The sequence below is a fragment of the Hermetia illucens genome, chromosome 5, assembly GCF_905115235.1.
Source record: "Hermetia illucens chromosome 5, iHerIll2.2.curated.20191125, whole genome shotgun sequence".
Lineage (NCBI taxonomy): Eukaryota > Metazoa > Arthropoda > Insecta > Diptera > Stratiomyidae > Hermetia > Hermetia illucens.
Genome location: NC_051853.1, coordinates 98,142,696 through 98,167,616, shown reverse-complemented (window position 1 = coordinate 98,167,616; position 24,921 = coordinate 98,142,696). Strand labels below are relative to the sequence as shown.

General features: G+C 40.3%; 2 protein-coding genes across 17 annotated transcripts in view; one reads left to right on the top strand and one right to left on the bottom strand.

Moving 5' to 3' along the window:
• The window catches only part of LOC119656830 (kinesin-like protein Klp10A), a 69,728-nt gene extending 64,641 nt beyond the window's left edge, over positions 1-5,087 (top strand). Inside the window, exons 10-11 of one of the 4 annotated variants that reach the window (XM_038063476.1) lie at positions 1,777-1,905; positions 4,677-5,087. In XM_038063476.1, the coding sequence (XP_037919404.1) occupies positions 1,777-1,905; positions 4,677-4,876 (329 nt within the window). In that variant the 3' untranslated portion in view covers positions 4,877-5,087. Of the gene's footprint in view, positions 1-1,776; positions 1,906-3,855; positions 4,386-4,676 lie in introns of those variants that run through there. The other 3 variants (XM_038063479.1, XM_038063478.1, XM_038063477.1) reach the window with 3 other exon arrangements.
• Positions 5,088-10,708: 5,621 nt separating this feature from the next.
• LOC119657187 (ubiquitin carboxyl-terminal hydrolase Usp2) overlaps positions 10,709-24,921 on the bottom strand; it is a 60,829-nt gene continuing 46,616 nt past the window's right edge. For 12 of the 13 annotated variants that reach the window (XM_038063978.1, XM_038063977.1, XM_038063976.1 and 9 more), the window contains 2 exons: positions 18,743-18,811; positions 10,709-17,037 (listed from right to left, as the gene is read on the bottom strand). In XM_038063978.1, the coding sequence (XP_037919906.1) occupies positions 17,031-17,037; positions 18,743-18,811 (76 nt within the window). In that variant the 3' untranslated portion in view covers positions 10,709-17,030. Of the gene's footprint in view, positions 17,038-18,727; positions 18,812-24,921 lie in introns of all 13 variants that reach the window. The other variant, XM_038063982.1, reaches the window with a different exon arrangement.

Here is a 24,921-nt window from a genome sequence, read left to right as displayed (position 1 = left end):
CTCTCATCGACAAAAATGACTGTGTTCCAGCAAGAAATATTTGTGTTTTCATGGTCTTTTACGAACAGTATGCGAACTTTTTGATTTTTCTTATTAATAAACGGCTTGTTTCTTGTTGTTCGCCCTTGAAAATTAGCATTATTTCAACATCCTTGGCCACAGCTGGAGAACTTAAAATTGGATCTTTTTTAATCGCAAAATCCACCTCTCATCGTGTTCAATAAAAATTTTATTTGGAGCCTTTCTCCCTTGCTGTGCAAACGATTGTCTCGAACGAAACCCTGAATAATATACTAAACTGTAGATAAACTTAAATCAACGATTTCACCAATTTGTTTCTGAGTTTTCTCACTTTGACACTGTTTAGTAACTAACTCGCGTATCTCTATTGAAGTCCGCCGACCGACCCCGAGTTCAGTGGGTTTTGCAGAACAATGGATGATTATAACAGAATATCAATGGGAATTTTTGAATTACGACACTTGCCTGCTTCGATACTGAATGCAAATATCTAAAGAAAGCTAAACAGAGAAATAAGGTGATCTCATGCGGCTTCACTTTACTGTGGTTCTGATATATTGATGACATCATCTACATTTTAGAGTGGAATAAATGAACATAAAATAGGAAACGTTGGCCTTTTGTAACTTTGTTAATAATAGTCAGATTTCACATTATTATATCAGTTCTACTGATGCCAAATTTTGCACTTCTGAGATGAACTTAAGTTTCTTTGAGTAGATATCGATATTTGGGTAGAAATAGGGCAATTTCCGAAAATGAGTCCTGTCTCACTTAAAACTGATACGTACTCTTCTTTTGCAATTTACTTTGTTTGTGAAAGTTCCAATTCATACCTTTCATTTCATATCTCACACTAAATATACCCAATTGCGAGGAGAGAAATGTTGCATTTCCCCTCTGCATGTATGGGGAGCTCTTTTTAATTTCCTCATAAACATTGGCTATTCATATTTCCTATATGTCCACTACATTTCATTTAAATCGATGCCTAACAAAAAGATAGACAGATTGTAAATCACTTTTAGTAAGGTTATGTTTTAATAATCGTTGGCGCAACAATCCAATTTTATCAGGAGCTTGAAGTGTCTTAGAGCAATTCATTCCAGACCGAAACGGTACACTACAGTATAGCAGTACCCTGTAGGGGGCAATGTGGGCAGCATTGCGCTCGTCCGAGATTATTACCCTGATTTGACTCAGGTACTCATTCACAGCTGAGTCGACTGGTATCCGACGTGAAATCGCCATACAAATCGCACTGCCACCACTGGAATTTGAATCGCGACCTTCCGTACGATAGCCTTGCCTCTAACCACTGAGCTATCTAGACACTGTGTCAGCAGAAAGCAACAGTTTCATTTTTAATTTGCACAACTGTCGAACGGTTCCCTTAAGTTTCACAAAAATAAATAAGTTGTTAATTGTTCTGCTCATCGTAATTAAGTCACTTACTGTACAGACAATATTTATTATGATTATAACTCATCATCATCAACGTCGCAACAACCGGTATCCGGTCTAGACCTGCCTTAATAAAGAACTCCAGACATCCCAGTTTTGCGCCGAGGTCCACCAATTCGACATCCCTAAAAGCTATCTGGGGGACAGCCTCGACGAAAATTCGAAAATAAAACATTCTATTTCTTGTTTGCAACTATTCAGCTGAACCAAATTAAATAATAGACGAATCAAATTTTGATTTCATTTGTATGTCAAAGGGTTAATATCTATTTTTGTTTTGTTTAATTTCAGCATATTGTAAACGTGGCGAAGAAATGTTTACACAGCTTGCAGATTTAGCGACACAATGTCGTGACACAATGGCTGAATTCCGAGCTAAGTTGGCTCAAGAGGAAATGCTGTCGCATACTATTAAGCCTGGTAAACGTTAAATAAAATTCTAACACACACAAAACTACCAACAATTCCCTCAACGCAAAGTAGGCCTTTATTCATTTTATGGTTAGATTTTATGAGTTCATGTGTGTGTTATCTTTTACGCTTCACTGCTCTTGTGTATTTTTTTGTAAATATATGGAGTTTCAATTGCTTTTAAATCCCCTGGAATTTTTATTCATTTTGTGGCTATGAGTGCAAAACACAGAAAAGGAGACCTTCTTTATGTGTTGATATATATGTATAAAGTGGGCCATTCGGCTTAAGAAAACAAAATGTTTGTTAACTGTGTTAGCAGACCTTATATTATATTTCTAGCTGGTCTTCTCGAAAGTATTCTCAACAACGAAGCAATGCTATTATGAAAAGATTCAACATAGTTTTAACTTCAATATCAAAATACATCTTGGCGAATCTGTAGATAAAATGTGTACATTTAAAATTTGTATACCATTCCTGCTACATCACATTCTCGTTATGATCCGTTTTCATTAAATATAGTGTTTGTCACGAATAATTATGGAATTGGATTTTCGATTTTTGACAAGGGAAAGCAGCCGTATATATTGTACATATATAAGGCAGGTCCCGTTTTTGTGTATTGCACTCATAATCATAAATTAAATGAAAGTTGCAGAAGATTCAAAAACAACTGAAAATTAATATATTCTTTAAGAGGGTGAAAAATAATATATTTTCGTTTGTGTTGGTTTCATAGTTTCTCCAAATAATTAACATCAGTCATTTATCGGTTCTCATCAGGCAGGCAAATGCTGAAACCTACCATGTATGCTTTCCTTTTTCGTTTTTTTTTGTTTTATTGGTTATCACGATACAGTGGATTTTATACTACTTTATTTAATTATTTTTCAAATCCACCAAAAAGCTATAACTATATGTAGCGAAAGGATGAAAAACAAAAACAAGATAGTAAATATATTAGATTATAGCAATTTTTCTGTCTTATGAAGAAACGAATTATGGATTTCATCTATTTGGATGAGTTATAAAATCAGCACAAACCAAGTATATTTTTCTAAATCGAAGAGACACTAGAGGAAAACAACATGAAGAAAAGATTAGAAGCAAAATAAAGACATATATCCTGTTAATTATTCATATATGAAAATACGACACAAATTCAGAATATTGAAAACATAACTGTTGCTACTTCACTAATAAAACCGAAACACATCGCTATTGCTGGTACTATATTACAAATTATTTTTAAAACCGGTAAAATAATATACTAATTTATTTTTATGAAATTAACGAGAATCTAATGAAGTCCTCTATGGAAGAAAATCTAATATTATCACTAGCATAAAAGCAAGGAACTTTGGAAGTGTAGAAATGTGAGACGCGGAAGTGAGAATAATATTAAAATGAATGACGACGTGATATTGGTACTTTATAGTAGCACAGTTAGCTAGAAGGCTATGTATGGGAATCATACCTAAACATTTTTGTTGTACTTTAATTAAAGTCTGAAATAATATCGACGAGACAGCGAGCGAAATGGTTGATTGCGTCACATTCCTGTTCCGCATGAATTTTATATAAAAACAATGCCGAAACAGGACTTTCTTTGTAATGAATTTATAAGCGTATTATATCAGAAACTATTTTTTGTATTATCATAGATAGTCAAAAGTAGCTTAATGCTAAGTAGCGCCACGCCTGAATCGTATTAGTCGGCATCTTGCCGGTGTTGCGATCCAGGCTGTCCTTTTGCTTTCTCTCGTACCGCTGGTCCGTTTTAAGTCATCGAATATTTTCTTGTAATTTTTTTCTACATTCTTTACTTTTAAATTTCTCCTTAATTTATTCAAAACATAAAACTATGTCAAGTGTTCTCACAAATAGAATGTCGTTAAACAAATTAAAATTATTTTTTTCTCTTCTATTACAAATCGAAATGTTTGCGATTCTAAGACGGAGAAGAAGAGGAAAATTGTTTCAATAGTGGTCGTGATAATACAGTAATCACATGCGGACGTAATAATGCTCGCGTGAATTGCTCATGAAATTATCTCGAATTTTAAAAGGATGAGGCAAGAAAAATAGAACAAACGATTGTGAAGATGTGCTTTAATTCAAATTGGATAATTATAATTTTTTCTTTTTTGTCTTTCTTGATTTTTATATATACACAGATAACTCCGTCTAATCTAATTGTTTTCCAAGTGACAAAATAATAAAAGAATTTGTTTTGACATTGCTTCATTTTCCTTGTCATGATTTGAAAGTGCATTTGCAATGTTGCAGTAATGAATGATAGATACCGCAAATTAACGAAAACAAATGATAAAGAAAATGTATAGCAGCGGGAATGTTATAGAAATGTCGAACGTATACATTCTGTTTTAAAATTGATCAAGACATATTTTGATATCGAGATTAAAGCTTTGTTGAGAATTTTTATAATATGTATAGAAATAATATAATAGTACCAAAAAAGGAAATGGTGTGTTGTTCTATTGGTGCCGACAATTTCAAGGTCAGCTGAAAATTGGTATTCAGCTTTCTTTCCCTTCATTTCATGTATTTGAATGCTTCACAATTAATACCGCATCTCCTGTCTCAGATCTTAATGCACGTCCTTTGGTGTCCCAACCCTTCCTCGGCATCTGCGCCTATCCAACCATTAAGATACCCCTTTTAATCATTTTTAATTTTTTTCTTCGGATTTTCGACCATGAACCGACCGGGAAGTAAGGAGAAGAATCAAATCAAAGAAATACTTTTACATTTAGGGGGAAATTCCAGAAAACCACATTGGGGTTGCGATGGGGAAACCACCGTCTTCACTCATTACGGATATATTCATGGTGTATATCGAGTCGTTCATCGAAGGAAAGGGATTAACGCGAAGAATATGCGATACATCGACATCGTGTTTGCTATACACCCAAAAATCCAACCTACCATAAAAACGGACCACTGCCATCCCTGAACGGATTATAAACAGCAATGGCAAACTCGAATTCGAAGTATACAAGAAATCCATTGCAACTCAGAGAACGCCTTCGACACATACCACAACACAGAAGATGGTGGCATACAATTCAATGGTGCATAAGTTTTGCACGTATCTATTTAGGGGTTATACCTAGTAGTGAGGCAAAAATCGCATTTTTTATGAATTTTTTGTGAGGTGACATTTTATTTAATAAATATATGAAAAAGATGTACAGGTTGTGTATTTCTTGCATTTTAAACTCTGGTAGTTCGTTTTTTAAAATATTAAATTAAACCGCTCTTGTGAACAATCTTCTGAAGGTGCTTCATGAAAAGGTGTCCGGCGTTGAGCAAGATATCTCTGGATTATTTGAAATTAGAAATGAAAAATAAAAATCGACGTTGTTGATTAATGAATGTAGGTATTAATCGAAAAAATAGTCAAAATATTAATTTTTGAAAAAATCGCGGCGTCATGAAAGAAGTTGAAATTTTCAACAAAAAATTTCCAATTTTAGGTGCTCTAAAACATTGTGTGACCATTTCTTTCAAAAGATGTCGACACTTAATTAGTTTTTTTTTACTTATATCGACTCATCTATTCCATAAGATGAACCCTCAGCGACATCATTTGCTTTTAATATGTCCAGCCATTGTTGGCTGGGAGATATTGTTTCCTTGGACGTGCTGCTTTGCGAGCTGAGTTAGATATCGTCATGCGTTCTGGGTCCTCTTTTTCAACGCAATCATGGGCATTGGGTCCAAGTGATAATCTCAGTGCTCGCTTGTAATAAAGGAGAGTAATGCTACGAGGATCACAATTACCACACAATATAAGAATTTTAAAATCTCCGTTGTGAGGTTGTTCCAAATTTAACTGCTCCAAATGGCGTTATAAAATTTCTTCCTGGAACTTGATTTTTTTTTGCTCACGCACTAAAACTTTCGTATTGAAAACATCTCTCCGTTTTTTTTGATCCTGATAATTTCATTTTCGTAGTTGGTTTTGCTGCTGCGAGGCATTTTAAAAGATAAAACTACAAGAAATGAAAGTATAAACTAAGTGTTCGCACAACTTACAGCGTCGCAGAACTAATGGATTTGATGAAATCTACTTATTTGATATGAAATATCGAATTAAATTTACCTCTGAGGTATAAAATAAACCTTTCGAATTTTCTTTCTATAGATACAAACGCAATAAAGAGAGGGACCTCAAACGTGTAGTAGGTTAGAGAAAACGGTTGCTTCTTCATACTAAGCTTAACCTACTTTGGAACGCTCGGAGACGTTCTTATGATTGTTCATGTGTGGCGCAGCGGCGTTAACAACATTCGAAATGGCGCAGGGGGTTAACAACATTCTAAATTTGCTGCGCCACACGTGTATCTTCACAAATATTTGCGGGATCGATTTGAAATTTTCAGAGAATATACTCAAATATACGAGTATGTACATTTTAAAAATGCAAAAAAAAAAGAAAATATCAGCTAGATATATAACCCCTTAACGATAATGATAAAAAAAACAACTGAAAAGGATTCGCTAAAGAAAGCGGCATATACAAAATAAATAGTAGTGACTATGACAAAATCTATGTAGAACAGGCTAAACGGCTCGTTAATAGAAGATATCAAGAGCAGGTGAAAGAAGCAGAATACGGCGAACATCAAGGAGCAGATACAGTGAAGTCACCAGTTGCTGACGAAGAAGGACATCCTTAGTTGCTGTCGAAGAAGGACATCCGATAACAAAAGACAACGTAGAATCAGTGTGACAAGTGAATTACACATTCACATGTTGGACGCATGGGAGGGCCAGGAAATAATGCGGAACAACCGGGGAAAACTACTAAATATCGACGAAGGAAACTGTCCACCGACAGTGATCCTTAGCCACAACCAGGATGATAATTTGAAGTGCCATTAGTATAATGATTTTTTGATCTATCTAATTACTATTACTAGGAGCGCAATGCTGACCACATTGCCTCCTAGTGTACCGTTACGGTCTTGAATGAAGTGCTCTAACACACTTCAAGGCCCTGATCCAACGTGGATTGTTGCGCCAACGATTATTATATTAATTACTATTTTATCTTTCTCTCTCTCTCTCTCTCTCTCTCTATAAGGTGGCCCGTATATGGTGGTAGGTGCCCGTTGGGCGCACCAACGTCCGGAAAAAGAGCGGGCGTTCACGATGCCGATGGAAAGGTGAGATCCGGTCAATCGAGTTCCTTTTTAAATGTCCTCACCTACTGAAGTAGGTTTTCAAATATTTCTCAAGCAAAAGTAAATTTAGGCACACAGATTTTATAGTGATATTTGATCAAAGTTCTTAAGGTAATAAAAGAATAAATATATGTTGAAGGCTAATAAATAATAATAAGTAATAGTATTTCACTAAAAAAGCATGGGCTAATCATGGAAACATGTTTGCCGATATGCACCGCAGGCAGTACCCAATATTTCTGCTTATGGCGATCGCCAACACAACAAGCATGATGACAGTTGACAGAAGAGGCAAAGTACATTTTGGTTGATCAATCGCCCAGACGGCGTTTTCAGCAGCGAGAACCGCCAGCTCAAAACCCTTCTGACATTAACCAAGTCAATTCCGGGATATACGAAATTTCCTGCACATACTGCAGAAAAGTATATATCGGACAAACAAGATGGAATGTGGAAACACGCACTAGTACACACCTGAAGAAGCAGAATTGGCAGAAAAAAAGAGCGGCAGAGTCCAGATCGAAGGCAGCCAGGCCTGACGAGTGCGAGGTGCAAAAGGAGAGATTCCTCCCTCCCGGTACGTAGCAAACAAATATACCATAAAAAGGACAATTTTGGATTTCTTTTCTCATTCGAACCCAAACAATGACGAAGGATACAAATAGTGGTTGAAATATGCATATCTGCGGTAAATAAAAATTAGTAAAGCTAAAGGGCAACGGTTTTTATTTCTTTCTAAAATCGGTGGTGGTGTCAAAGTTTATGTCGGGCTGCTTCAACACGGTAGCTTTCGATGTTACTGTTGTGTGAATACGTAGACAACTGTAAGAAAATTGTATTTCAAATTCCTCGATAATACCTATTAGTTACTTCCTGATAAAATCTATTAGTTACTTTGAATTATTTCGAGCAAAACAAATACGTGTCTGCACTAAATTTTGGACGGGGGGGGGGGGGGGTTTCCTGCAAGAGCCCTTCAGAAGAGGCGGGTTCATATTTGCGCCCTATAAGAAACCCAGGGGGGATATCGAATTGGTGGACCTCGGCGCAAAACCGGGATGTCTGGAGTTCCTTATTCAGGCGGGCCTAGACTGGATACCGGTTGTTGCGCCGTTGATGATGATGAAGAAACCCAATGGTGTGGTGCCAAAAACTGCGACTTCCTTATTTTGGTCGCCCACGTAAACAACATGGTGCTGGCATTGCAGGCAATTTGATGACCGCCTGGTGAAACACACCATTATATCAGCTGATCGCACGATTCACTTCTTCATCACATACGCACCACAGACAGGTCGAGTTGATGCCGTGACAGCTACTTGAGGCTAAGGGCCCTAACGTGCCTCGCGATGACAATATTTCATTGCGCCGAACTTAATGGTCATATGGGTGAGAGTTACCATGTCGAAAAAGGGTGCAGAGGACGCAATGAGGGCGTTGAGCTAATTGTCGATTTTACGGACACCCATAACCTTGTACTTGCTAATGCATGGTTCATCAAACAATTGACGCTGACATTCTATCGACGTCACTGACTGCAACCATCGCAAATCAATATCAGCCGTTGATTACTGTGTTGCAAATCAAGTCAACGATAAAGCGACGTGAGGAACGCAATGGCCCGTCACTAACACATACATTACGATATTATCTCACGCAATTACCGACTATTACGAATGTTACCCAAGCGGTCAATTACAAAGATCGTTACGATAAACTGAACGCGCGGGACGAACGAAATCTCTGTCGACTCGTGAAAAGCCCACCCCACCGTATACAGGATATCGAAAAATTCTGTTCAGTTAATGAGAAGAACGATATTTTGCTTACTGATCAACGAGCCGCCACGGATAGATGGAAATATTTCCAACAGATTTCAACGAAAGAATTTATTCATTCTCTCGCTCTTCTCCAAAAATTGTTTAACCTTTCCTTTGAATTCAGGAATAAAACTTTATTGCGGTTATTGCGGAGGCTGGAACATCATCTGACTGGCAAAAAAAACACTTCCGTTCCATGGATGGTGAAACTTGACAGAAAAATTGAGTAGCAAGAACGTGCATTGTTATCTGAAAGTATAAATCGGACGAATAGGCAGGTGCAAAAACAGACGAAGAATAATTTCGGAGCGGCTCACATGCAGAATAAAGGAATGAAAAGCAATCGTTAAATTTTAGGCTGGCAATGGGCGAGCCAGTGGAAGAGCGGGAAGTTCGGGCAGAAGTACTTGAGTTCACGCCGCTTGAGAAGATCTTCATTACTTGATAGATATTTGAAAGAAGCGTTCCTAATTAATGTTTTTGTGGTCGAACGTAAGGCTTTAAAATTAGCTTGATGATATCCGTTTGCTCTCTCACAGAGTCATGGACCTTAGTCAAATGACTGTGGATTTGGAAAAAGAGGCAAGTAGAGTTGGACTGAACTGACGGGTCATTACACGCCCATTGATGGGCAGCGCATCGAAAGCGAAAATCGATCAATTTGTGTACCTAGGAAGCGTGGTTTCTGCCGACGGTGGCACCGAACTAGATGTTACCCGACGCATTAATAGCGCTAGATCTGCTTTCGTTACCCTAACGTCTAGAAATGCAGTTATCTCAATACTAAGATCAAGTTGAGACTGTTCTCTGCTAGTATTCTTTCTGTGTTGAACTCTAATGTTACTCAAAAGCTCCAAGCTTCAATCAATACGGGTCTGCGGCGTATCATCGAAGTGCGTATGCGATGTGAAAGGAAGACGGAAGTGAGAGTGGATAGGTCATACATTAGGAAGGGGCGACAATTGTATTGCGGGCTATGCCCTGTAGTGGAAGCCACTCCCAAGATGGCCGACGAATGGGTCCCCCCAACCCGTAGGTTTGTTTGACGCGCTATACCCCACCAGAAGGTGAAGGGAAACCATATAACTGTACCTTACCGGATGTTTCACACGTAAAGCATGATGAGTTTCTTCTTTGAACCAAATCGGGTATTTATGCATGAGTATCCAAGAAGTCATAAACCGTCGAAATAGCCTGGCTGCAGGACAAATTTTGAGAGTCTGCGGCTCAATCAATCGAAGAAAGAAACTTGAAACTGATTTGGGTCGGAGAAAGTGAGAATTCTGTGGCCCCCAACATCATTGGCAAGCAGGCAATACTTTGAGTGCTCTGAACCCCCAGATCGATGGGTCTAAGACTTGCAATACGCGTTCAGTTTGAACTAAATAGTCGAACTTCTACGTGTGTGGATAATTCAGTCTCAGTTCAACTCAACTGTCTAGTTCAACTTTTAACTAAACGCTTGAACTGATTGCGGCATATGTCGAAGCTCAGATGCGCGATTCTCAGTTAATTTTCTGTCTGGGAGTGAGGCATTTCATTTTTTATTTATTTTCATTGTAAAAGTTGAAAGATTAGTCAGAACGTGTGTATGCTACTAAAGGGTACAGTTTGAACTGACAATTTAAGCTGTTCAATTAAAACTGCACATGTACATGTTGATATATAACTGAAAGTTTCCTCAACAACGAAGAAGTCAAAAAAGTCATCCACATGATTATTTTACATGGGGAAAATTCTGTAAGAGGCTAGATACGGCATAAAAATACTATAGTATGGCAAAATAGTATCGACTTTTATTTTTCTACATGTATATTCTCATTATTTTACAAAGTAAAAATTATATTTAGTCCTACACTACTATTTATATATATATAAGATTTACTTGAATACACAATCAAAAAATATCGAATATAACATTATCTTGCTTCTCAACAATCTAACTGAATTAAACCTAAAGTAACGACACTAAAGATGCTCAATAGAATTTCTTTCGTTTCAATATACGTTTTATGCGCATACATTAGGTTTAAAATATTTTTAAACTTTTCGTCTCAACACATCCACACTTCTTTTCTGCACAAAGGGTTTCAATCCTTATTCGTTCACTTAATTATCACTAAATAATGAAAGGGAGGAAAACGAGTTTTACCTCAATATCTTCAAAATATCATTAAAAATATTGTGAGTAGAGAAAGAATGAGTAAGAAATTAGCTCAGTATTCAACTGTTAATTTGCTTTTTCAATCAATTACTAATTAAAATTTATATTTACTTTTTTTCCTTGTTTTCTTAGATTTTATTAATTGCACTTAATGCGATTAAATGATGATGTTAATACTAAATGAAATTTTCTCGTCTTTTTCGTTTTCCTTCAAGGTCGGCTAAATGTAACCGTCATTCTGTTTTAAAGTCAAAATGTTTCTCGTTACTAATCACGCGCGATTTGGCTTAAGGAGCAGAAATATTAACCCTCATTGGTTCCTTATATATGATCGTATACTATTTTCTGAAGTTAACATCCAATTTAATAAAAGCCAGTCGATGAATGTGCTGGGTTTCGGTAAAGTAGCTTTATTTTGCTTGCAAATTCAAAATGCTGCATCAGTAGATTTCGCACATGTGTAGTGTTGCCCTCACAGCCACGTGGCAGCACTCCAGTGACTGCATTACATATACGACACTAACTTCAGAGTAAATGCGGAAAATTTTTCACGTACAGGTGATTGAAGAAAGTCGAACATGTGCAATGCTTTTCTTGCACTATATAAACTCAAGCAATGCACCGGGAGACGAATTTCCTGTATGTAATCTTCTTAACATGCATATTTTCATTTATCGTTTTTTGTTGCGGTAACTACAGTTACAACTTTGAAATGAGAAAACAACAAATGAAAACTAGTGCTATTGAAGATGTTAGAGATTGCATTCCATTTGGTGATGATGCAGTACGTTTGATTTCTGGTATTCGTGACAAATTAATACCTATGCGTGTGACAGAATAACTTGAAAAGCATGAATATACTAAAAATCTATCAGACAGTGAACAGTTGATTTCAAACTATGGCCGCTGGCTTTTTAGGTAGAACATTCCATTTAAAGATGCTAAATATGGAATCAAAATGTGGATTTTGTGATTACTGGTTGCGATCGAAACATAACTCCCAAAGGCAGTCAAGAACAACGCATCGTTTTAGATTTGTCGAAGGAAAAAATGAAGTTAGTAGTGTCAACGGAATTTGCAATGAACACACGTTACAAATTGTTATGTTGTCACTACATTTCTTGTCGTCCAAGGAAATGCAAAAAAGAAACTGAATATCATTGAGAATACAACTAATCCAAAAACTATGTTGATATAATGGATCAACTGCATACCCATGCAAACGTAGAATATATCGATGGCCAATAACACTATATATCATATATAATCTGCTTGATGTGGTTCATTGAATGCATATGTTCTGTAGGTTGAAGTATTTCATGATATGCATGCTGAAAAATCTATCGTGAATGTTCGGTAACGACTCTGATACAGCAGCAGACAAAGAACAAGTGATGCTGCCTTTTGCGATGAATGCCTACCAGTTTTGCTCCTTGGACGGACACTAATCTATACTTCGGATTTACCAGCTTACTGTAAACTAACAACCTCAACGTTCGCAGATTATACTGCAATTTTAAATATCCACCCCGGTCACCAGTTGCATCAAAGCCTGCAAATCCACCTAAAATGAATTAAAAATTGGCTTACGTGTTGTCACTAAAGTCTGGAACGCCTTATATAATATGCGGATGATGTTGCGACACTGGTTACCGCACGCATGGCTGAGCTCTGCGTACATGGGGAATGGTGATGCGGTGAGTAAGCAGATGGAACATGGACTCTCCGTAGCGTCGGAGAAAACCGAAGTCGTTGTGCTGACCAAGAAGAGGGCTCCTAATTAGTTTGGTGAAAACATGGTCTTGTCTAAGCCGGCGGTGAAGAACCTCGGCATCATGATAGACACGATGATGCGGCTAGAATGTTTACGAGTTGCCGGCTGATGCTTAATATCGGAGGTCCCTTATCTAGCAGGTGTCGCTTGCTGATAAATACGGTTCAGTCCGCCCTCCTATAAAGTGTACCGCAAACGCCTAGCGCAAGTACAAAGACGAGGAGCTCGGCGAGTTGTGTCCGCCTATTGTGCCAACAGTAATGACAATAGCGGGAGTTATTTCGATCACTCTCCTTGCTGCCGAGCGGAGGTTTATATACCTCAGAAAAGGCGACGGAAGCTGTTGCTTATGAAAAGAAAGCCCGTATCTGTTGCGCATTGTAGCAATCTTGGGAAAGAGAATGGAGAGGTAGATGGATCGCGCATCTAATAAAGGAGGTGCAGCCGTGGTTCGATCGAAAGCATGGTGAGGTTGACTAGTACCTAACCCAGATTCTCAGCGAATATGGATATTTTCGATCTTACCTGAACACTATTAAGAAATTACGGTCGCCCGATTGCACTTATTGTAAGGATACGATGGATGATGCCTGCCCCACCTTTTTCTTCTGCAGCAGGTGGGAACGTCATCGCTATTACCTCTCGATGGAAGCTCGTCTTGCGTCCTCGGACACTATAATTGAGAAAATGTGGAACCGAGTGGCACATTACACTCAAGGCATTCTTAAGGCGAAAAGGATAGGGGCAATGCTAGGGTAGCTGAGGCTTCCTGAATCCACGGGGTTTGTAGGCCTGGCCTGAAATAATGTGTTAAACGGTCCCGGGTAACAGTTCTGGGCGTTCCAGGGAGGTGTTTTAGCCGGTAGTCTGTCTGAGACAGGAGCCCGGCACTTTGTGCTTAAATGTATTTCACTTTCCTACGTTGAGACAAAACTCGAAAACAAAAAAACATGTGTTGGTTTCTAAATAAAAATTTCAAACTGGCACTTGAGTACAAATGCCCGCTCTACGAAGCCATTAAAATGTTTTTATTGACTTATGGAATTTAGCTTTATATGGACACACCATTTTAAACCATGTATTCCATTGTATAACACCGGCGAGGAATAAAACTAAGTTTAGTTATAAAATTCGAAAACTATTGATTATTGAGCGATATTTTCTCTTAATTACATCTACAGCTAAAAATTCGGCTTTACATAAATAAGATGGTGCAAACTGGATGCAATTATACAAGAAGATACGTGTCCCTCCTGTAATGAGAAAGCGGAATCCACGGAGCATTTTCTATGTGAATGGTCCGCCTACGAACGTATCAAGCAACAGATTTTTTTGCTGGTGTATTCCAGTTGCTCCGGGTAGCATGATATCCACTAACGGAAATCCTGCAATGCATAAATGAATCCTGGATATTCCGTTAGACGAGGAGTCGAGTACGATGGGTCACCACGGTCTAAGTGCTGAGAGTTTATAAAAAGCCCCATCACAAACACACATCCACACATGTTGAGAGCAACCGGTCCTCTGCATTTCGAAACATCGTTCGGACGAGAGTATTTTCACACAGAGCACACGCTGAGGTATTTCTTCATTGCTTAATTCTATTGAAGCAAGGCCACAGTCCAAATAACTGCCACTGTACTTGCGATATTTCCGCTTTTTTGTTTCTCCGTCATTTGTAGAGGCTTAATCGCTGTCACTTGCTTATTTATTAAAAATCTGTCTATTTTGCATCCGATTTTTAATGAAAAAACAAAAAAAGCTGCTAAGGCGCGGAAGAGAGAGGTATCGTCAATTTTCAAACGTAGGTGGCGATCGGCGAATGAGTGCTGCTGCGAATACCTAAGTTTAGTTTCCGCAGAATGGTAAGTAATAGCGCTTCACTTTGCTCCTCTTTACCCTTTACGGTGAATATTTCACCACCAAGCCAATGGTACCCGAATTCCACCTCCCGAGGCTGAAGGAACGAAGACTGGTTCTTTTCTCCAATGTAAATTATCTGGGTATAATTGTAGATCCGAAGCTAAATTGGAGATTGAACATAAAATTACGAGTTAAGAAGACTTCTATGTCTGCAGGAAACCCTTTGCCAAGAAATGGGGCCTCTGGTCGAGGATGGTTCGATGTGCACAGCGGTGGTGCGTCCCATCTGAACGCACCGCTCTATTGTATGGTGGTAGGCTTTGAACAAAAAGTAAAATAGAACGAAGTTTAATAGGCATGATTTGGGCCCCAAGCGTAACAGCCATTCTGACCGACAACTAAGCGGCCTTGTACTCAGCGACGACAGCTTTCAGGCTGGTGGGGCAATGCAAAAAACGCGCTGAACAGTCTGAGTGGCACGTTTAAGGTCACCCCCTCTGGGTTTCCAGTCGTAGGGACGTAGAGGAGAATATGTGGATTGGCCGTCCGAGAGTCAGAGCACTGACTTATAGGGGACCAGGCCGCCAGACTCCGCTATACACTACAATTCGCGCCGAAGCCGCGCAGAAAAGGGGGAACCTTCAGGCACTTCCTTTGCCATTGCACAGCTCTAGATATAGCCGGGCTACGGACACCAAGTAAACCATTCTATTAGGACCTGAGAGACCTGGAGGGTTGGAGAGCTGCTTTCCTTTGTAAAATGCTACGGGCTGGCTCTGAAGATCTGAGCCGGCTGCCTCTTTGCTCCCATAGCAGTATTCATGATCTTAAGAGTTTGTAGCATCAAAACGGCGCACCAAAGCGCTAATTGAGCTTTTACTAATTTTTCTTTGCCAAATTGCTTGTCTGATAGTCTCGGGCGAATGCGGCCGAATTTGATGCTACATTTACATTGGTATCGCGACGCTCAAAACATGCAATTGCACGCTGTTCTAAGAGAGCTAAGCAGACCTCTGACCAACTCCAAAATTGTTCAGGAAAGTAAAACTCATTTGAATTCTAGATTGAGGTTCATTGCGGTGGAACTACTCGAAGTACCTGATTACTGTTGCGTAGGGGTAACAGAAATCTCAGATGCCTTAGCATATGCTAGGCATATGTTCAGAGAAGGACTTCTACGAGATGATACTTGTCGATCCTGTAACGACAAAGTGAAATCCACGGGATGGACATGCCCTATCTATGGACGCTTTTGACATCAAATTGTCGATGCTCTTGTACTTCAGTTGCAGAGGGCAACATCGCATCGACTAATGGAAAGCCACCATACTGTAAACAATTTGTCCAACGATGTAAGAATTTCCGAAGCATTTTGTGATAACTGTTCTTTGTAACATTACATATCTTGATGTTAAATTAGGTAAATATCGACTGGAAATTGTAACTGTGAGAAAAGAAGATAGCAAAAGGCATGTATGTAGCACCATTTTTTAATTTTCATGTTTTTCGTATTAAATACAAAACAATGTTCATCAAATACAACAAATATAGATACATAAAAAATAAATATTTCGACTGAGTTCAACTGAAAAAAGGAACAAGCACTGGGTCATAATCTACAAAAATAAAGAGATGAATTTTCAATTGAAAATGTGTACACTTTGAGCAGAAATGTCTTAAAAATTAAGGAAAAAATAGATAAAGCGCAATATACATATGTCTTCAATAAATTATGATAACAAAAACAAATAAAAATCTTACATACTGCAGTTTCAATAATATTTCTCAAAAATAATAAACACATAACATCCGATTCTCTAATCGTTGGTTTGATTTCGAATTAACAGAATAAATCACATCGTGTTACATATATAATAAAGGAAGATCCATTAGAACAATTTCATATAAATAAATATTAAGTATAATCAAACCGTTTTACAATTTTTCTCTTGCATTCAATTTAGCGATAGTGCGAATACCAAAACAGGAGTAGAAGTGAATAAAAAACGAAACCAAGTAACGAATGTAGTATGAAGCTGATACTAGGTACGTAAGTTTTTCGTTTTGACGACAATGTATCAATCACCCGTTTTGTTATCGAAGAAGTGGCGACGATATCGAAGGTCCTACTGTTATTTATGAGTGGCGAATGTTTGCGGTGACAATAGCTGCGTTGGTAGTTTGGAAACTCGGCTTGTTGCGATTGTATATCCTTTGACCCAGTATAATTACAACGAGGAGTCACCAGAAGCTCGCCGTTGGCACTTTTAGAAAAGGTATTCAATTTGATGCCGCTGTTAGTGGCTAGAGAAATAGTAGTATCAATAAATTCGAGTTAGGATACGCCATGCTTAATGTCGATTTGGATAGTAAGTGTGCGTAAGCCCTATGTTATTTTCACAAGGTAACACTTCCTAGTTACTAGTAGCGAATAAAATGTATATTTCATGCTGTTTATTAAGAAAAGAAAGCGTAAATCGTGCAGCCAGCTTGCCTTCATTAATGGATTGTGAAACTGTGGCAATGAGTGAGGAAGATCATGTTTGACTTCATGTTGTGGTAACGACCGTTCTCTTCTGAAATGGTATGTCAGATGTATTAACTAATAGAGAACCCGAAATTGTTTTTCTGGGCAAGTGATTTTATAATGCCGATTTGTTCTATTGCACATAAATATTCTGGATTTTTCTTTGTCCGCTCAGTAAAGATTGTTACGAGCTTTTAAGAGAGCTCATTATCTGAATTAGGATCATATAAGGTTGGAATTGGACTTTTATCTGAATTTTCGTTAATATCCAAAACCTTTTTCTTCCTTCAGGTGGTTCAACTAATGTTGAATATTTGATTTATATTGCCATAGCAACTTGTCAACTTTGAAAATTGTGCAAGATTTACTGAACCAATATTAGGAACCAGGTTAAAGACGTAAGTTTCGGAAAATAGAAAAATTGAGAGGGATCACATTTAGATATTTGCAACCGCATCTGCTCTCTATTCTATTCTTCTTTCAACTTAGTTTTACGAAACTATCCGAATGCTGTTAGGAAAAAGCTGTTCAGATAAATCACAATGACAAAAGTATCCTGCGCGCCTAACCAATAGACTAAGCCAACCGTACTGTACTTTGTATAATCTAATATCGAATAGGCAATATTTCCCAAATATTTTTGAATTTGAACACGTTGCAATTGTCTTCATTCTAGAAAAACTAATCAATAGCAATTAATATATATTGTTTTCCCCTATTGTACGCACGAGCAGAGTCCCTATTCAATATAACTTACTTCTGATTACATTTACATTAGACTTCCTACGAACACCATGGTTAAACTCTTTTCGTATGAATTTTAGTAATATTTCTCTATTTGCCGTTGTCAATTCAGAAGAACAATATGTTTCGTTTAGTGTATATGCATGTAACACAACGACAAAAATACACAAATATCGTCATATAAATTATTTTAATGTAGTAATAAAAAAATAATTTTCGGTTTACAAAATAAAACACGAAACGATATATTGGTGTTTTCATAATATAATTTTGATTCAACGGTGACGCTGAGTGTGAAAGGGGTATCGTGTCGTTAATTCACAACGAATCGTCCTCATTACGCTCTGTTTCTCTAAATACATAGAACCACCATTACTGAGATTTTTTATTACATTAGGAGGTCGTTTTTCTCTTCTCGTCTCTAGTTTTGTACCTAATTAAAACTCTTATATTTGTAGATTTCTTCTTTCTGGTACGAATGCGATACCGAGATGCGTTGTTATTATCTAATTAGCCCTAAATTGTGTTATTTTACTTAACTAAACATTCATTCACATCGTCTTGTTTTGTCATCTTTAATTTGTTTATTAAATGATTTTTTTCGATTTCTTGTTCATTGTTAATTTGTTAAGCACATTGGTTTTTATCTAGGCTTTCATCAAGTGTTTTAGTTATTTATGTTATTATGTACATAATTCAAGTTTGCTCTTTTTGTGAATATACTTTTTTAATTCTTACGCTCGTTCGTAGAACAGTAAATAGGCACTAGAAGAAACCAAAACACTTTCCGATAAATCATCACTGACCCTGCAATGTAGAGACAAATAAAAATATATTAGATATTGAAATCTCATGCAAAAATGTAAACAATAGAATACACTCTTCATTATTATAAACAATATCCGTGGCTCCGTTCATTTCAAACATCCATTTCTTGATTGTTCTGCTTCGTTGCCGGAGAAATTCACCGAATAATTTTTCGTTCCATTCCTATACCCAATTGCCACAGCACATTCATAAAAACTAAAATCGTTTAAATTTCAATTCTAAGTGATCAACATGATTCCACAATCCTAACATCCGCAAACCATCAAATGCCGCTTGATAACTATTCCATTACATAAATTGAAAACAAAAATGATCATTGATCTGATCTTCTTCCCAAATTCATGGGATGCATTTTTGCGTCTTCACCTAGCTACAAATCAGCTGGATGGTGTTATTGCTGCGGGTCAGCTAGGAGAAACCCAGGAAAGGGGATGTCACTCAGTGCTTCAACTGCCAACAATTTGGCCACGTATCTACAAATTGCGGTTACAATTGCAGATGTGAGTCCAGGGAATGCCGCCGCTCAACTGTCCAAGACAACGCCGACAAAGAGTCGGTGGCGCCCCACGAATGCATAAACCATGGCCAATTGTATGACCCCGCCAATTTCTACAAATTGCTCCGTGGTGGAATCAATTCAACGTAGAGAGGGAGCTATGGGCGACCCTCCATCCGTCCTCTCCCCTTCTGCCTCATTAGAACTGTACTACTCCTCCCTCACTGACTCCTTCTGGCAGCGTAGTAGCCAGAGGGCGAATAAGACCCGAAATTCGTAGCTTATCATCGTCCCTATACTCTTCCATCCCCAGGGGTTTTTTTCGTGGAAGCTAGTTCCCTCATCAACATGTCATTCTCTTCCCTTTGGATCACAACCTCTCTTTATTGCAACTATCTTCGCCTTCCTCTCAAGACAAACCCGAAGCATACTTACAATTCCTCGTCAAATTGCTAGACAAGGTGCTTACAGTCAATAATAACTCGCTTATTTCAAACGACAAACGCTTCGCCCTTCACAAGTTCCTCGAGGACACCGATCCCAATCTTGCAATCATTGCAATGGATTCAATTGCTGAGGAAAAAATACCTGCTTTTGTAGACTACTTCAGCCACTTATTCAGAGACAGGTCAGCCGTGGACCCTGGAACTCGAAAGTCGCTACTGCAGTCAACGATAAAAGGGGTTCTTCCTATGTCCTTTTTCCCCCAGCCGTCCGGTCCACATTGTCAGAATCGGCCCGTTCGCCCCTTCTCTCCCTCTCAAGGAGAAATTGAGATTACAATCATCTGACCTAACACTAAACAAGTCGGAATACCGAAAGCTGGCGCTTCGGGTATAAAGGTTTTGTGTGCATCTTATGTAAGAAACCTCAACGCACATTTTTCTATTCCTATATAGCTACACATCCAATATAATCCTTCATATATTTCCAAACTACAAGACATACGTACATATTACAGTCATAGATATTATCCTCATGCTAAACAAACAAACTGCCTATTTCCGAATACTGTACATATATATGCACGTATATAAATTGATTGTACCCATATTTTCGATTTATTTCGTGGACAAAATCATACATATGTACAAATATAGCACGAATATTAAATACCGCTGGATTAATGTACAAATATATCTATCTTAATTAAACACTACCTGCAAAGTTCATTAGCACGCATATACTATATACCTATATACACACATGTCTGGTTGGAGTAATTGGTATTCATATTCAAATGACTAAAAAACTAAAACAAAATAGTTCTTTGAGACCTCATTCATACGAACTCCATTGGATGTGGGGTTGATGAATTGATGTGATGATGACGACATGCATGTTTCAGAATGTACGAAATTCACCAAAAATGGTCAAGTTTCACCCCCCATAACTTTGATAATAATAGTTCGATTTTCTTTAAACTTAACCAAGTAGTGCGTTATGTTATCCCTTACTCCTATGTCGAATTTTGTACTTCTGGGATGAACATAAGGGGGGTTGCCGGGTAAATTTCTAAAATGTAGAAATATGCTTTTATTTGCGTTTGGCGGCCTGGTCTGATTATGCTTCAGGTTAAAGGTGCATAATTAGGCAAGTCCTCACACGACCTCCGCGTGGTGGCCGCTGGAAACCGTCTTCGGGCGGGCCAAGAGTGTGTAGGGCCGGGCTGGGAGTAGGCTCATCCAACTGACGAGGATCTGCTTGTCTGCTGGTCATGTGTTAGGGGCAAGTAGATCTGGCGGGGGGATGGACTGAAGCAACAGCCCGGGGATCGTCCTCCCTGCACCGGAGAAGGTGCTAATAGGACCCCAAGCCAAGGTGGAACAGCATACGCCGAGGGCTGCGTGGCCAATGGGGAGCTTGGTCTTTAGTATGCGAACTCTGAATACCTTGGGCACCTTCAGTTTCAAATAAGACCCTTACCCTGGTGGCCGGGCCAGCCAGGGTGGACATTCTTCCCGGACTACTCGTGGGACCAAGACATGGACTCAATTAATAAAAAAACCAAAACGACGATAGAAGAGGAGGCGATGATGCCAGGCGCATCATCGGAGAACGAGCTGCTTGCCTCCAGCCAGGAGACAGTGGCCGCCGAGAGCAGTACACTCGGTGTCAGCCGTAGCACCGTTATACTGAAACCAACCGCAGGGACCTCCCGGAGCGAGGCGTCAGACGGACTAGTGGCTTCTAGCCTGGAACCCATTGCCGTCAGGCTGGGTGTAGCGAGTACCAGACATAGTACTCCTGACCCGAAGCCCTCAGCGTCGGGGGATCCCTCAAAAGCGAAAACCGACAAGAATCGCCGGAAACCGGCTAAGAAGCGAAGGTCCACGGGTTTCCTGCTCAAGAGTCAGTACCAGAAGGCCATGCATATTCTCGACAAGATTGCCAAGAATAAGGAGGCCGGTACTGTCGACGAGCGGGATGAAAAAGACCTCGCTAAATACAAGGCGATTGTTGATGAATACAACAGCAAACGCCGGGCTGACGAGCAGAAGGCGAAGCCCATCGCTCTAAAACGCAACCGATCTCAAGACGAGGTCGAACAAGATAAAAAGCGGAGTAGAGTGGGCAAGAGCGCAGACGCCAAGCAACATACGAAGAAAATTGTACAGCAACCGTCAGCCGGCAGGCCACGTACTGCGAAGACCTTCAGCGATGTGGCCAGGAGTCACTTATGGGTGGCGCTGGCGGATGGCAATTCTGCTAGCGGCAAACTAACGTTGGAGGTGTGGACCAGTGTTGAGGCTAGGCTGTCGGGCATGGTCTATGAACATCTCGTGGAAACCGGAGGCAAACACCCGGGACTCACTCCCCACTTTGATTCATCTCATGTGGTCCGTGGGTTCCACGTAATAGCTTGCATGGACCAGTTCTCTAAGGACTTTCTTGCCTCGTGCGTCGCTAAGATCAGCGACGCTTGGGAGGGCGTTAAGCTCAAGACTATCCCTTACGACGAGATTCCCAGGAGACCGGTCGCTCGCATTTGGTTGCCGAAGATCCGCATGGAGAAGGACAAGCTGGTCCATTTCCTGCGCCTTCACAACCCCGGGATTCCCATGGACGACTGGGTTGTTATAAAGGAGGAGGAACCTCAGATAAACAGCCAGCCCGTACTACTCCGCATAAACGAGGAGTGCCTGGAGGCACTGAAAAAGGCCGATTACAAAGTGTGGTTCGGAGTCAGGAATGCCAAAGTAAAAGTGTTACGCTCTGCAAAACCGGACGACGACCTTGACCCAATCGACGCCGCCAACGAGCTGTTGGAGGAGATGACGATCGACGGTCCGACGGGGACTGACGAACCCCCTACGCAAGCAGATCATGCTGAGGGTAACGCAGATAAATCTGCAGCACTCGAAGTGTGCCTCGGCTAATCTGCTCGTCTTCCTCTTAGAGGAAGGCATCGACATCGCATTAATACAGGAGCCCTGGGTCGGAAGCGACCGAACCATCAAAGGGCTCCAAAGCAAATATTTTAATTTATTCCACAGCACAGGAGACGCTGATCAGACTAAACCTAGAGCATGTATTCTTGCGAGGAAGAGTCTGCACGCTTTTCTGTGCCCGGACCTGAGTTTCAGTGACCTAGTTGTGGTCAAGGTGGAGCAGGTGGGGGCAGAGAACGTGTATATTTCCTCGGCGTACATGGCTCACGACCGATCAGCTCCGCCACAAGAACTACAACATCTGACGAACACCATAACACCAAAGAAAGCCAACCTGCTGATAGGCTGCGACGCAAATGCAAGGCATACGCTTTGGGGCAGCTCTGAAATCAACGAAAGAGGTGAGTCATTTTTTGATTTTATTATTACTTCAAATCTATCGGTGTGTAACAGGGGCAGTACACCAACCTTTCATTTCCCCTGCTCGGAGAACTGTGACGGTTGGGAGGAGGTCCTTGATATCACCCTAATAACCGACAACGGGATTCTTAGGGTGGAGGACTGGAGAGTGTCTGACCAGAGATCCTTCTCTGACCACAGTTGGATACTCTTCAGTCTAGATCTCGCCGCAGAGGCCTCCAAGCCCTTTAGAGACCCCAGGAGGTTTGGTCAGGTAATTAAGAACAAACTCTCCGGTGCGCAAATTGGTAGGATTGGCACGACAGACGAACTGGAGTCAAAGGTCGGGGCTCTGGAGAAGGCTTTTGATACCGCCTTCAAAGTCTCGTGCCCTGCTAAGTACAGCAAAAAGACCCTGCCACCGTGGTGGAACGAAGATCTCTCTAGTCTCAGGAAGTTGACCAGAGAAATCTTCAACATCTGCTACAGGCAAAAATACTGGCAGCGATACAAGGACTGCCTAAAGAAGTACAAGTCGGCTATCAGGACCGCCAAGAGGCGGTCTTGGCTAGACTATTGTCAGAACATTGAAAGCACTAGTGAATCCGCGAGGCTCAATAAGATTCTGTCCAAGGAACATAAGAGTCCATCCTTCCTTAAAAAGTCGGAAGGCTCCTGGACGGAATCTTCTAGTGAAACCTTGGAGCTGCTGGTGCAAACGCACTTTCCCTCCAGCGAGGAGGACTGTGAGTCAGAACCTCGCTTGGAGGGTTTGCGGCAACCCCAGCTGTGCGAGACTATCAAATCGGTAATTACCGGGGATAGGATCGGCTGGGCTATAAATAGCTTCTCCGCATACAAATCTCCAGGCCCAGACGGCATAATGCCAGTCATGCTACAGAAGCAGCAGGAAAGGGTTGTGCCGTGGCTTGTTGAGATTTACCGGAGCTGCATCACCTTAGGATACGTACCGCAGTCCTGGAGGCGCGCACGGGTGGTTTTCATACCGAAAGCGGGTAGGCGCGGTCATGAGTCCGCGAAGGACTTTCGGCCAATCAGCCTGACCTCTTTCGTGCTGAAGACTCTAGAGCGCGTCCTGGACATTCACTTAAGGACGATTATGGAGAGAACGCCTTTCTCTAAGTCCCAGCATGCCTACCTCAAAGGAAAATCCACAGAAACCGCCCTCCACGAGGTAATTGGCACGGTTGAGCGGTCGCTGCAGTACAAGCAGTATACCCTTGCTGCCTTGTTGGATATAGAAGGAGCCTTCAACAACGTCAGTACCAACGCCATAAAGGAAGCCTTGACCGGTATTGGATTGGAGGGGTATCTCACGCATTGGATTATATCCATGCTGAGTACCAGGATAATCCAATCCGATCTGGGAGTCAACCACTTGACCAAAGCTGTGAACAGAGGTACGCCCCAGGGTGGTGCTATTTCACCGGTGCTCTGGTTAATAGTAATGGACAAAATTTTACGTACATTAGACAGCAGCGGGGTGAAGGTGGTGGCGTATGCCGACGACTTGGTGATACTAGTATCTGGGATGTTTCTGTCCATTATGAGCGACATCATGGAAGGAGCGTTGCGAAAGGTGTGCCTGTGGGCCGCAAGATGCGGACTCAGCATAAACCCAACCAAAACGCAACTGATGCTATTCACCACCAAGCCAAGGATACCTGAATTCCATCTACCGCGGCTGAATGAACAAAGACTGGTTCTTTCCTCTAATGTGAAGTATCTGGGTGTAATCCTGGATCCTAAGCTAAATTGGAGGTTGAACATAGAACTGAGGG